Source organism: Rhinatrema bivittatum, chromosome 1 (genome assembly GCF_901001135.1).
Source record: "Rhinatrema bivittatum chromosome 1, aRhiBiv1.1, whole genome shotgun sequence".
Taxonomy (NCBI): domain Eukaryota; kingdom Metazoa; phylum Chordata; class Amphibia; order Gymnophiona; family Rhinatrematidae; genus Rhinatrema; species Rhinatrema bivittatum.
Genome location: NC_042615.1, coordinates 254272836 through 254287130, shown reverse-complemented (window position 1 = coordinate 254287130; position 14295 = coordinate 254272836). Strand labels below are relative to the sequence as shown.

General features: G+C 44.3%; 1 protein-coding gene across 1 annotated transcript in view; it reads left to right on the top strand.

Annotated features, from left to right (window-relative positions):
* The first annotated feature begins 1199 nt into the window (after positions 1 to 1199).
* The window catches only part of LOC115087039 (vasotocin-neurophysin VT-like), a 42364-nt gene continuing 29268 nt past the window's right edge, over positions 1200 to 14295 (top strand). The window contains exon 1 of the mRNA XM_029593701.1: positions 1200 to 2090. Coding sequence (XP_029449561.1) covers positions 2058 to 2090 — 33 coding nt within the window. The 5' untranslated portion in view covers positions 1200 to 2057. The remainder of the gene's footprint in view (positions 2091 to 14295) is intronic.

The window sequence follows — 14295 nt, the reverse complement described above, 5'->3', positions numbered from 1 at the left end:
ATTTATCAGAATGTTGTAACACACAAACGTCTGGGATCTCCTGTTTATGTATTTGGTATTCTAACAGGGAAGACCTGTCCGAATATTTTGCTCGTCTATATGCATTATAGACTGCATCAAAAGGGTATCCACGTTCAAAGAATCTATATGCCAAATTTTGAGCTTGTTTTTTAAAATTCTGCAAATCCGAACAGATACGTTTCAGCCGAAAAAACTGGCTGACTGGTAGTCCCCGTTTAAATGCCGTGGGGTGACAGCTGTTGAATCTTAAAAGATTGTTTCGTTCGGAGGGTTTTCGATAAATTGTAGTGATACATTTTTTATTCTGAATATAAATTTGAATATCCAAAAAATTAATTTGTTCTTTGCTGTATTGCGAAGTAAATTTTAGATCTTGATCGATTGTTTTGAGCCATGTTAAAAATTGGTTCAAAACTACCTCATCTGATATCCAAAAAAACAGCAAATCGTCGATATACCGTATCCAAAAAGGGATATTCTGAAAATATAAAGATGCATAAATGAAATGCCGTTCCAATCGGTCCATCACCAAGTTGGCGATGGATGGGGCTGCTGAAGACCCCATCGCGATTCCTTGAATCTGTAAATAATATTTATCTTGAAATTGAAAATAATTATGCTTAAGAACTAAATTTGCTATTTGTAACAAAAATGTAATAGGTATCCTAGATGATGGTTGACCTCCCAAAGTTTCCGCAATCACTTCAAGGGCTACAGTCTGAGAAACGTTAGTGTATAATGAAACTACATCTAATGAAGTCAAAAACAGTTGATCAAAACAATGTTCAAACACAGCTAACTTCTGCAATACCTGAGTTGTATCTTTAACATAGGATTGCATTTTTTCCACATGGGGTTGCAGGAATTTATTAAGAAAAATTGCTAACAGTTCCAGAAGTGAACCATTACTGGATACAATCGGCCTCAAAGGGGGATTACTCATCGATTTATGAATTTTTGGAATGCCATACAGCATTGGTGTTCTCGGGTATTGTACCCTCAAAAAATTCCTTTCCTTATGTGTAAGAACGGATGTACGGATATGTACGGATGAGAAGCGAGTACATCAATTAGTATGCCAAAATACGTGTTATTAATGTAAAATTTGTGTTTCAGATGAATTCACAACGCCCCTGAAGAAGCGAAAAAGAAACACGAGCCGTGTTGGGCACACTTCTTTACTCCGGCGTTCTGGCATAGAATCTATGGTACTCAGCAACCAACTGAGGCATTGTCATTAAAGATAAGTACTTTCTACAGCTTTTAAAAAAATTTAAAAATTTTTTTTTTTTTTTAAAAAGTATAAAAGAAGCAAAAATTATAAAAGAAGAAACAAAGGAAAAATAAGAAAATTTGAATGTGAAAGCTCACAACCACGACCAATGATTAAAGTCTATAAGAAACCACAATACACATGAAAATTTCAATATATGTGGTAGACTTATCAGTGAGAGCATTAATTTATTAAGCTCTCTGAAAAATGTATGAGGTCGGGTTGTAAGTTAGTCATCAAAATATAAAAAATATTTTGATCCTAACATAGTTTACCATTGTTTTTTTTGGGTCAGTTGTTATGATATACATGGTTCACGCAGTTATTGGAGCTTAAGTGACTATTATTAAGGCACTTGGCATAAGATATTGTGTATAAAAACAGAGTGCAATAGCAAAAGAGAATGTATGAAATAGCTTACCCAGTGCCTATAGGTACTAGAAGTATTTTTGTGGACCCAAACCATTGGCATCTGTTTAAATCTATGTCTTCTATTCTCCTTTATGATGGCCTTTTAATGAGGTGTCAGTGCTATACTTATGACACAAAGGAAAAAAACTCCACCACGCTGCAGGACAGCTTTTGTCTCCCTACATTGTAGTGAAACATCTGGGGCAGACGAGTGCACAAATTGACCCCTTAGTTCCTAACAGCACCCATCTTTTCCATGTCTACATACTGTATTTCCTTAGGTCACCTCTTTGAAGGGAGATAGGAGACCTTTCCAGGCCTGGGACATCCTGCACTGGTTCCTCCCGACCCCATGGATGGGGGTCCCCTCATTCCCAGCAATGAGGTAGGCCAACCTCCTGCTGTTTGCCTCTGTGAAATTTGACTTGTGGGTTCTGCTTTCTATTTTGCCATTGTCCCCAAACATGTAATATAAGCATGTACTTTCATGGTTAGAGATAGGCATATTTTATAAACCTTGTGACTAGCACCACAGAGTTTATAAAATACACATACTCGGGCAGATTTTAAAAGCCCTGCTCGCGTAAATCCGCCCGGATTTACGCGAGCAGGGCCTTGCGCGCCGGCGCGCCTATTTTCCATAGGCCGCCGGTGCGCGCAGAGCCCCGGGACGCGCGTAGGTCCCGGGGTTTTTGGAAGGGGGCGTGTTGGGGGCGGGACCTGATGATGCGGCGTTTCGGGGCGGGGCGTGGCGTTTCGGGGGCGGGAACGGGGGCATGGCGCTGGCCCAGGGGCGTGGTCCAGGCCTTCGGACCAACCCCTGGGTCGGAGCACGGCACGCCAGCAGTCCGCTGGAACGCGTAGATTTACGTCTGCTTCTCGCAGGCGTAAATCTACGGACAAAGGTAAAGGGGGGGTTTAGATAGGGCCGGGGGGGTGGGTTAGGTAGAGGAAGGGAGGGGAAGGTGAGGGGAGGGCGAAAGAGAGTTCCCTCCGAGGCCGCTCCGATTTCGGAGCGCCCTCGGAGGAAACGGAGACAGGCTGCGCGGCTTGGCGCGCGCCGGCTGCCCAAAATCGGCAGCCTTGCGCGCGCCGATCCAGGATTTTAGAAGATACGCGCGGCTACGTGCGTATCTTATAAAATCTAGCGTACTTTTGTTTGCGCCTGGTGTGCAAACAAAAGTACGCGAACGCGCTTTTTTAAAAAATCTACCCCACTGTTTACTGTAACTTTATGAACACTCACTTAAGTGTGTATGTGCCAATTTAGGCACACTATTGAAAATTGCCCTCTATAAGTCTTATAATTCTCATTGATTTCTATGCCATTACTTGGTCGAAACTGCAATGAGAAGGATTAAAAAGAGGGCATATTAAGGCTTAGAGTATGTCCATCTGTTCTTTGCTTTATGGGTGTCTAGGGGTAAATCTAAACGTTAAGGGGATAATTTTCAAAGCCATTTCCACAAGTAAACAGTGCTTTACACTCAGAAATAATTGCCCTCCCTATATGTGGGTAAAAGTATGTGCACAGTGGCACTAAGAGGAGATGTTCTTGGGAGGGGATTTTGGAACTGTGTAACACTTTTGAATTTTCAATAGTATAGGCATATTTTTACTCAGAAAAAAATTATCTGCACAGATTAGGGGGTATAAAGGTGTGTGGCTAATTTTCCTTAGGCGTTTTTCAAAGGGAAAGCTTGCATATACTTTCACTGTGAAAATTAGTACGAACACTGCTAGTAAAATGTACCTATTTACTTTGCAGATACGCTGCCACTCTGAAAGTCACCTTCTAAAGGGGGTGGAACTGCAAGTCTATAACTCTAGATAAATTGATCTCCAGCCTCTCCCCTCTCTCCCCTCCCCCAAATGAAAAATACATTTTAGATATTAGCGGATTTCGCTTATATTATTGCTGCGGTGAAAATCCATTTTGCTTCGGTCGCACAAATCATTGTACTTGTTTCCCAGGGATCCAGTCGAATGAGTTCGTAATGAATGAAGGTTGGTAGTGATATATGACAGATTTTATGTCAAGAGGGCGAGTCCTGTCAATCCTGTGCATCTGACTAAGCGATCAGTCATTGTATACTTTAGAGACAACTTTTCCACTCCCCCCAGCGCGTCTTCATAACACTATAATCTGTTTTCAAGGACACGTAAAACTGGATCTAAATGTGACAAGAGAAATGCAAAAATAATTTCATCTCCAAATCTCTTGATGCTTACTGAGACAAGTGGTTGACGCTTTTGTTTTTTTCCCCCTACTGGATTTTTAATTAGTGAATGAAAAAGAAAAAAGACCTTTTCATTTAGAAAAACATTGCTTGTAGGAATGAAAATTATTGCATCGAGGCGCTGGAGTAATTTAGCCCCTCTCTGAGATGCTGACGCTCTTATTAAGGGTCTGATTTTCATTTGCATATTAATTTCACGTACACAGGGTCACCCCCTGCCTGCCTGAGGGCTGCTGCAGACTCTCTGATGGGATGTTAAGACAAATTAGACTTGGTAAAGTTAGGCTGATTGAGGAGGATCTACTGATAGCATTTCTCTGCCCTCTAGTTCATTTCCTCTGCATACAATGAAGCAATCACACTCAGATCCTCTAAGAACCAGGGAGAAAGGCTGGGCTTTAACCTCAGACTTCAAAAACTCAACTGGAATTACCAGGACTCATGACTTAAATCCAGTTTGGAGCCACATGGGAAGGACATTTAAAAAAAAAAAAAAAAGCAATGTCAGGTACAAAACAGAACAGGCTTTCAAGCCATGCTACTTGTTCAAAGATGAGGACCAAATCAAGATCAATTTTCACTACCTGGAGGGTGTTGGATACCATTTGCATTGTTCCTGCTTGGATTTTGGTTTCCCCTTCCTTTTGCCCAATTTTATCAGTAGTCCAACTCTCATTGTCCTTGTAAATACATTTTATAATTAAAAGTATCTTTCCACAAATAATTAGTGACAAGAAAACCAACAAAGTAATTGGTGGAGAAGATGGAGTTGATGTACATGTTAAAGTGCAAACTTGTGTAACTTCTTAATAGTCCCAAATGCTTGCATCTATCTTTAAATAATCATAAAATTTGTAAAGGTATGAATTTTACCAAATCAATTTGTTGTGCTTTTTCCAATTCAATCAATGATCAAACTAGTTAAAAAATACTATGGCTAGATTAAAGGAATTTTCAAAGTTCTTTCTCAGGAAGAAGAGATGGCTTTCCCACATCTACCTGGCTAATAATTGTTGATAGACTTTTCTTCCAGGAACTCATCCAAACCTCTTTTAAATTCTGATCTGCTAGTCACCTTTACCATGAGTTCTAGGGATGTGCAGAAGGAAAAAATTTGTTTCAGTTCGTATTTTCATTTCATGGTGACCCCAATTTGTTTCATTAGTTTCATAGAAAAAAAACAACAATTTGTTTATTAGTTTCATTCGTTTTTCGTTTACCATTAAAGTCAATGGGGGAATTATTTGCAGCCTATTTTTGGCTGCAGAATTGGGGTTTTCTTATCAATTCAGATGAAACGTCTGGGAAGCAATCATCAGAACGGGAAAAGAGCTTCAAGGTACTTAGACTGTGGCAAAGTGGCACCAAAGTGGCATGAATATCAGTAGTCCAACTCTATAACCATGCACCTTCAAATTCAAAAAGAAGTTAAAAACATGGTTATTCAAACGAGCCTATCTGGACTAACTCCCCCCCCCCCCCCCCACCTTTATCTTCATCACGCCCCCGTATAGGTTTAACACGCCATGCATCGTCCCTTTCACCCCTCTATAATGATTGCACTTTTTAACCCCCACAGAGGCAATCCTATCCTTTCCTTATATTAAGGACTCCCTTAGTTCCTTGCTGTTAAGGACTCCTTTGTTTACTTGCTGTTAAGTTACTTTTCTACTCTGCACTTGTGTGACTCCCCTTCCCAGTTGTAACTCCCTGTTAACATGTAATTTCTATCTGATGTTCAAATGTAAACCAGTATGATGTCCCCACTAATACCGGTATATAAAAGTCTTTAAATAAATAAATAAAATAAAATGAATAGCCTAAGGCACTGTAACAGGAGTGGCAAGAGTGCTTTAACAGAGGTGCAAATCAGCAGTGAGAGAGTCAAAAACACACCACAGCTTCAAAAGAGAGCACCGATAACAGCTGCTTGAACCCTCGAAGGCAGCACAAGTGGCAAAGTGGCAAGACAAGTGGCATCAACATCCTACAGCACAATGAAGAGGGAACATAGCAAGCAGAAAGGGTGTCAGAAAAAACCACAAGGCACCGATAAAGGGACAAGCAGCAAAGAAAGACTAGCACCTACACACTGAGGAACCATGATGGTGGCAAGAGCACCACAAGGAGTAGAGTGAGTCGTCTGGTGTATGGCAGCAAGGCAGAGTGGTAGAAAGTTGATAGGGGCAAGACAGGCTGGCAGAGCTGAGGTAGTCAGGTCGCTGTGGTATTGATAGGGGCAAGACAGGCTGGCAGATCAGAGGTAGTCAGGTCGCTGTGGTTTTGATAGGGGCAAGGTAGGTAGTCTGGTCCCTGTGGTGTTGATAGGGGAAAGATAAGGAGGCAAGACAAGACGAGGCTCAGCCCACGGACGGTGTTAGGCTGTTAGTAGTGGCCCGGGGTGCACCGGGATCAGGTCTTCTCGGAGTCAGGTTGTTTGTGAATGCAGCCGAAAGTGGGTGGTAAACTCCATCTAAGTCTAAATACTGGCATTAGACCGATAGTCAACAAGTAGTTCAATTAAAAAAAAGTGCAGTAAAAAAAAGCCTGGCTGCCTGGCAGGCACAGCAGCAAAAAAGAACAAATATATTTTTCAGCAATAGAAAATGAATTGTAGCAAACTAGCAAAAGCAATTGAATAAGGATTTGAGACACTCTGAGAGAGCTCAAACAGCAAACAAGCTTCTCATATAGAACCCAAGAAGAAAGTGCACTGTGGTATGCTTGCTTAAGGTAGAAATACAACAGGAAAAGCATCAGAGAGCACTGAGAGCAGCAAGTGGCCGAATAAGAAAAATGATTTGAGTTCAAGAGGGCGTGAAACCGCTAAGGGCTTGGTCTGCCCATGGCAGTGGATCCCTCTTGGGCGGGGAACGCCTCCCACATGGCCCCAGCCCCTGCAGGGCACATTTCCTCCATGGTTTGGCTGGGAAGGCCTCGGGTGGGGGCAGAGGGCTTGCTGCTCTGGTGGAGCATGTTATAGCCCCCCCCCCCCCCCGGGGCAGCAGGTTTTCAGTTTCCCCCCGGGGCCAAGGGAGATGACCGCCACTGGGCTCTCCTCCGGAAACCCTTTCCCCCTTGCGAGGGGAGCGGGGTAAAGGGGGATGGGGGTCCCCTGCATGTGGCACGACTGTCAACCGGGGCATATTGTCCACCTGATCCATCTTGAAACACGGGCCAAGGAGTCTAACACGTGTGCTAGGACCTGAAAGATGATGAACTACGCCTGGGTGGGGTGGAGCTGCTGCGGGTGCAGATCTTGATGGTAGTAGCAAATATTCAAACAAGAGCCCCGGGGCGAGTTCCCTAACCTTTGTTCAGGAAAGGGCTTCCTAGAATGGGTTCGCCCCGAAAGTGTGGTGGTTCCATTGGCGTCTAGTGAGCTCTGGCTGGTCTTTTAAATTTTGGTGGACATAGCAGATATACAAATGAGAAATTTGAAGGCCAAGGCGGAGGAGGTTTCCATGTGAACAGCGGTTCAACATGGGTCAGCGGATGTTAAGAGATAGGCGACACCCGGGGAGAGCTCCCTTTCCTTTGTGCAGGAAAGGGCTCCCTGGAATGGGTTGGCCCCCAGAGTGGGGCATGAGCCTTGGAAAGTGTGGCGAAGTGGAGGAGGTTTCCTTGTGAACAGCGGTTCAACATGGGTCAGCGGGTATTAAGAGATTGGCAACACCCGGGGAGAGTTCCCTTTCCTTTGTGCAGGTATGTTGTGGTTTGATCTGTCACTTCTTCCTGAACTGGTTCACTGCCAGAAGAAAATGGCATATTTTTCATTTGTGAAAGATAAATCAACAGAGGATGCTTTTAGAGCAATAGAGAGTGCCATTTGTGAAGCAAGAACTGATCTGGAGATTATTTGTGAATACTAGAAGCTATTAACTGTACTTATGCACTTCAGCTGATGACAAAGGAACTTGAAGAGCTCTCAGAAATAAGAAAACTGCTACTCAAGTTCCAAATCTACAATATCAACCTATGCTGACTTTGTACCCTACAGTGCCTCTGTAAACTATGGGAACACAGAGGATGAACTAGAGTACAACTACCTCCAATTTTCTATAGTACTAGAAGCATTAATGTTGGCACCTAAGAAAGAAACTTAAGGGAAAACTATTGAGCATATGAAATATGCAAGCTCCAAACAAACATCTTAAGTCAGCTTTTTATGTTCTTACATTCCAAATGTTGCAAAACAGGAAAAAGAATAATCTGGAAATAAGTGATGCACAAATACATGAAACTGAAATTAGAGATACTAGAACTAAACTCAGACAGGCACAGCATTTGGGGTCAGGCCCTTGTAGTGACTTAAGGGCTGGACAGACAGGCACAGCATTTGGGGTCAGGCCCTTGTAGTGATGTAAGGGGTGGACAGACAGGCACAGCATTTGGGGTCAGGCCCTTGTAGTGATGTCAGGGCTGGACGGGCAGGCACATTAGTTGAGGTCAGGCCCTTGTAGAGATGGAAAGACTGGACAGTGGACAGACAGGCACAGCGTTTGGGGTCAGGCCCTTGTAGTGACTTAAGGCTGGACAGACAGGCACAGCATTTGGGGTCAGGTACTTGTAGTGACGTAAGGGCTTGACAGACAGGCACAGCATTTGGGGTCAGGCCCTTTTAGTGACATAAGGGCTGGACAGTGGACAGACAGCTACAGCTTTTGGGGTCAGGCCCTTGTAGTGACTTAAGGGCTGGACAAACAGGCACAGCATTTGGGCTCAGGCCCTTGTAGTGACGTAAAGGCTGGACAGTGGACAGACAGGCACAGCGTTTGGGGTCAGGCCCTTGAAGTGACGTAAGGGCTGGACAGACAGGCACAGCATTTGGGGTCAGGCCCTTGTAGTGATGTAAGGGCTGGACAGTGGACAGACAGACACACACAACAAGGGTCAGGCCCTTGTAGTGACTTAAGGACTGGATGGACAGGCACAGCGGTTGAGGTCAGGTACATGTGCTGATATTATCTGGAGCATATGAGGCAGTTGGGGCTGCTGAAAGACTTTAAATTGCTTTTATTCATCTTGCCATTCACAGGGAAAATCTGGAAACCCAAGCAAAGGCATGTTTATTTTCAAAAACACTTGCATTTCCATCAACTCTGGCGCCAGCCTTGAGTGATGAGGGCTCATGATATCCCCTGTCATTGAAAATACACGTTCACTGGGTATACTGGTTGGTGGACATGACAGATATCGCTGAGTCACTTTGGATAGGTGTATCCAGACATTGGACTTGTGTGCCCAATATGCCAGTGGATCTGTCTGCAGGACCTCTATGGGCTCTGTGAGATACCGTGTCACTGACATTTCTGCTAGTGTCTCCTATGCTTGGGTGGGCTGAGAGTCCTTCTTGCCAGTTGCTTTCACTCTAGCCCATGCCAGAACAGATGATGTTTTAGGGGCAACATGGCTTTGGCATACTGAAGTGGAGGAGGAAGTACTAGCTGTCTCTGACAGAGTGCTGCTCCTGCTTCGGCTTGCAATACTCTCTGAAGTGCCCACTGTTTCCTCCTCTGCTTCATGCCTAATCTGTCTCTGCCTATGGTGCTTCTGTTCAGAGATGTTTACTAACAGCAGGTTCTTCACAAATGTGAGACAATCGGACTGTAGGGCGAGTTTCTCTTTCACACGGGGATCACAGACTGTGGCGAGCATGTATCTGTGGTCTTTTGTTAAAGGTCCTAATCTCTCTTGCACCTGCTTCTGCAAAACGTCCAGACAATGCAGCACCTCTGCTGTCATTCCCTCTTCCTGTTTAAAGCCCTCCAAATTTTCCTCCAGATAATTAATTATAGGGATGATATCAGCCAAGGTGGCACTTCTGGAACTCAGCTCCTCCATAGCATCCTTGAAGGGCTGCAGGATTTTTACCAGCTGACTCATGACTAATCAATCATGATGCCCTAGGGGACTCTTCACATCTATATCCATTTCCACAGAAAGGTCATGAAGGGGTGTCTACTGCTCCACTAACCTCTGCAGCATCATACAGTTGGAATTCCACCAGGTGCCAATGTCTTGAATGAGACACATGTGAGGCATCCTCAAATCAGTCTGCTTTTCACGGAGAACCTGCCCCGCCTTCACACTTCTGTGGAAGTGCGCTGCTATGTTCCTGCACTTGTGTATTAAGTCCTGCAGGTATTCATTCTCTTGGTGCTTGGACTCCAACCCCAGAGCTGATTTCACTACCAGGTGCAGAGTGTGTGCAAAACATCGAATGTTCTGAAAGCCCCCATCGGATATTACCTTTACCATGTTTGCACCATTGTCTGTGACAAAGAACCCTGCCTGAAGATTCCTGTCTCTCTGGTGTAGCTGCCAGCCCGCCTGCATCTGTCTGATGCATGCTAGAGTATTGGCTGAGGTATGCGTCAGATGGGTGTGCAGTAAAGCCCACCTTCATCCTGATACTTGTTCACTAATAGAGCTGCTGCCTGCCCCTGCCTCAGCCAGGTCCCACCAGTGTGCTGTCAGGGAGAGGGAAGAGTGTGCAGCATTCATGGCAGTCCAGATATCGCAGGTGAGATGCAAACTTCCCTCTACATTAGCTGAGGGTATGGGATGACTCTGCTCCTTTTCAACCACTTTACGCTGCCTGGAAAAAGGGGTCCCCTGACTGGTACTGCCACCATCCCCACATCTCAGTACTGTTGGAGTAGGGATGTGCAGAGGGGTCGCATACGTTTGATATGGCATTCATATTCGTCGGGGGCCAGATATGTTGTATCCGTTCAAAGGGGCTCCAATCCATTGATATGTGCCGTTTGTATTCGTTACTCTTTTAATTTAATTTAAACAAACCCCCCACCCTCCTGACCCCCCTCAAGACTTTCCTAAATTCCCTGGTGGTCCAGCGGGGGGGTTCCCTGGTGGTCCAGCGGGGGTCCCGGAGCATCTCCTGCCCTCCCTCCGATCGGCTCCCGGCATTCAAAATGGCACAGATAGCCTTTGCCCTTACTATGTAACAGGGGCTACTGGTGCCATTGGTTGGCCCCTGTCACATGGTAGGAGCAATGGACGGTCGGTGCCATCTTGTGCTCCTACCATGTGACAGGGGCCGACCAATGGCACCAGTAGCCCCTGTGACATAGTAAGGGCAAAGGCTATCGGCGCCATTTTGAATGCCAACAGCCGATCGGAGGGAGGGCAGGAGATGCTGCGGGACCCCCGCTGGACCCCCAGGGACTTTTGGCAAGTCTTGGGGGGGTCAGGAGCCCCCCCCCCCAAGATGGCTGACCAATGACACCGGTAGCCCCTGTAACATAATAAGGGCAAAGGCTATCGGCGCCCTTTTGAATGCCAGCAGCTGATCGGAGGGAGGGCAGGAGATGCTCCGGGACCCTCGCTGGACCACCAGGGAACCCCTGCTGGACCACCAGGGAATTTAGACAAGTCTTAGGGGGGTCAGGAGGGTAGGGAGTTTGTTTAAATTAAACATTTAGGATGGCCGAATGATTCGGCTGTATTCGTTGAATTCATTGGGAATCGCGATACGTTTCATGATGCAACGAATACAACGAATACGGCCCTATACATTGCAGATTTGCAACTCATTGCAAACTAATGCACACCCCTACTGTTGGGTGTTGCTTCTGCATATGATGCATCATGCCAGAATTAGTTAGATGTCCCATTTGCTTTCCTCTGCTAATATCCCTGGCACAGTAATTACACTGAGCAAAACACAGGTCCTCCCTCACTTTAAGTGGCACCAGATCACAGATTTCTTTTGTGATCCTTTCTCTATAGCCTTCGGGGTAGATGCTGGCACTGGAGTTGAAGTAGTGGGTGCACCCTGAGAAGCAATGCCAGAGGCATCAGTCACACTCTGTGCCTGCGCTGACTGCTCTTCCTCCTCCTCATCATCATTTTCATGTCTTCCCTCCACCACTGAAGTGGAGGCTAAGACGGAACTAACTAATCCTCCTAAACCTTCTTCAGCTACGAAGTCTTCCATTTCTGATAAAGGGAATCCTATACAAGATGATTCTTCATCAGAATCAGATTCAAACAGTGCCTGTGCTGCATCGTCAGTGCTAACTCAAGTCTGCTGTCGCACTGTTGCTTTTGGGTCTCGCTCTTTTGTCTTGCATGGCTCAGCCTCCCCTTCCTTTACCTCCAAAACAACAGGGTCAAAAACAGGTGGTGGCAGTGCATCATCTTTAAATTTCAGTTTTTTTCTGGATGGAACTGCCTGCCCCTCCAGAGATTTTAGATTGGAACAGCTCCCTTTTTAACTTTAATTGGGGACTGGCACTGCCTTTTGAAGTGCCTCCTCTGCCAGTGCCTCCTCTGCTAGTCCCAATCACTCGACTACATTTCCCTGACATCATGGATTTAATGTCACTGCCTACTAGGGATTTCAATTAAAAGAATTATTTCTTTATTGGTGACTGAACACTTCTGTACCAATATATGTGAGTGTGGAAAACTACACACAGACACACGGTGCAGTGCCTTGCTGTACACTACAACTGAGACTGCTCTGTGTGTACAAAAAATGAAACTCCAGAGAAAACACTGGAAGCCTGAACAAGCCCAATTCCTACAGTGATGCTGCTTGTTGTTTGAAAATACCAACTCCCAGACAGCCACTGCAACTCTCATACTATCTCCCACCCACACCACCACCCAAACCCTGCCTGCAACCTACCCCAGGGGGGTAAGATCAGCAGCAAAATGCCACTGCTGGCAGCTTGTCTCAGTGAGAGAGACAGAGAGACAATCTGAGTTCAATAAAAAAAAAGTGCAGGGAAAAAAGCCTGGCTGCCTGGCAGGCACAGCAGCAAAAAGAACAAATATCTTTTTCAGCAATAGAAAATTAATTGTAGCAACCTAGCAAAGTAGCAATAGCAATTGAATAAAGATTTGAGGCAGTCGGAGAGAGCTCAAAAGCAACGACCTTCTCAGACTGAAGCCAAGAAGAAAAGCAAGCACATACCACGCAGTGCACTAAGGTAGAAATACAGCAGGAACAGCATCACAGAGCATTGAGAGCAGCGATTGACTGAATTAGAAAAATGCTTTGCTCTGATACGTTGGCATTCTGGTCTCCTTGCCAACCTGTCTGACCCACTCTATGACAGGGCTGTGAGGTCACTTATGACTCACAGGAAAGGGCTGGTTGTTGCTATGGATACTGCCACATGGCCTTCTCTTATTTCAAAAGGCTGCTAAGAAAGCACTGCGAAGCAAAAGAATGAAACTATTATGATATGTTTCATTCATGGGGGATCACCATGCTTTTCGTGGACCCACAAATCAAATGAACAGGGACCTACTCATTGCGGATTACACATTCGTTGAAAACGAATGCACATCCCTAATGAGTTCTAGCAACAAATGCCATAGCTTTGTTGTGTGTTGAGTAAAAAAAAAATACCTTCTGTGATTTGTTTTAAATCTCCTGGTTGGTAGTTTCATAGAGTGTCCCCTTGCTTTAGAATTATTTAAGAGGGTAAATAATGTCCTTTATTTACCCATTCCACCCCACTCATGATTTTATAAACCTCTAATCATATTCCCTTTCAGTCGTCTTTTCCAAGCTGAAGAGCCCTAACCTGTATAGCCTTTCTTATTAAGAGAGCCATTCCATCCCCTTTATTATTTTTTATGCCCTTTTCTATAATTTTGTATTTATTTAAAATTTTTATATATCACATCTTTATGAAAGTGCATTCAGTGTGGTTTAGGGGGCAATTCAACATGCACAGTCATACATACAAACAGCACCATTATCAGTGAAGATTTAATGTGATTTGGAGAGATGAAAGGTGAAAGAAGAGTAGATTTGTACCATGTTCTCTCTACCTAGCTTGATGCACTATCTACCAAGCTGCAATCAACTGTGCTGTTCATACATATGACTGTACATGTAAAAATGCCTCCCGCAAAATGATGAATCTAGGCCTTAGGTAATTTTTCTCGTAGGGTTAACCTAAGATTTATAAATTTTCTTAAATGTCAAATGATGTCTTGCAGTGAGATGTTAAACAGATTCCATACAGATTATTTAAAGCTCTTATAAGAATCCATGCCAGAAATTACTATTGCCTTTTATATTTCCACTCAGGAGCAGGTGATTGCTGTAGAGGGTGTGGGAGTTAATTTTCCACTTGCTGTTGAAGAGTTTGAACTTTCTGTCTTCTTGGAGCAATCCCAGAATGATATGTTGGAATCTATTACTCTTACTATTACGTTTTTCAAGAAATTGATAAACAATTAATTCTACATTTATTTGTTTTTTTCCCAAAAGACAGGCTTTATTTATGGAGAAGAAATGTACCATTTTACTTTATATTGTGAAGGATACACAGGCTAAAAGAAAATTGTTTCTTGCATTAA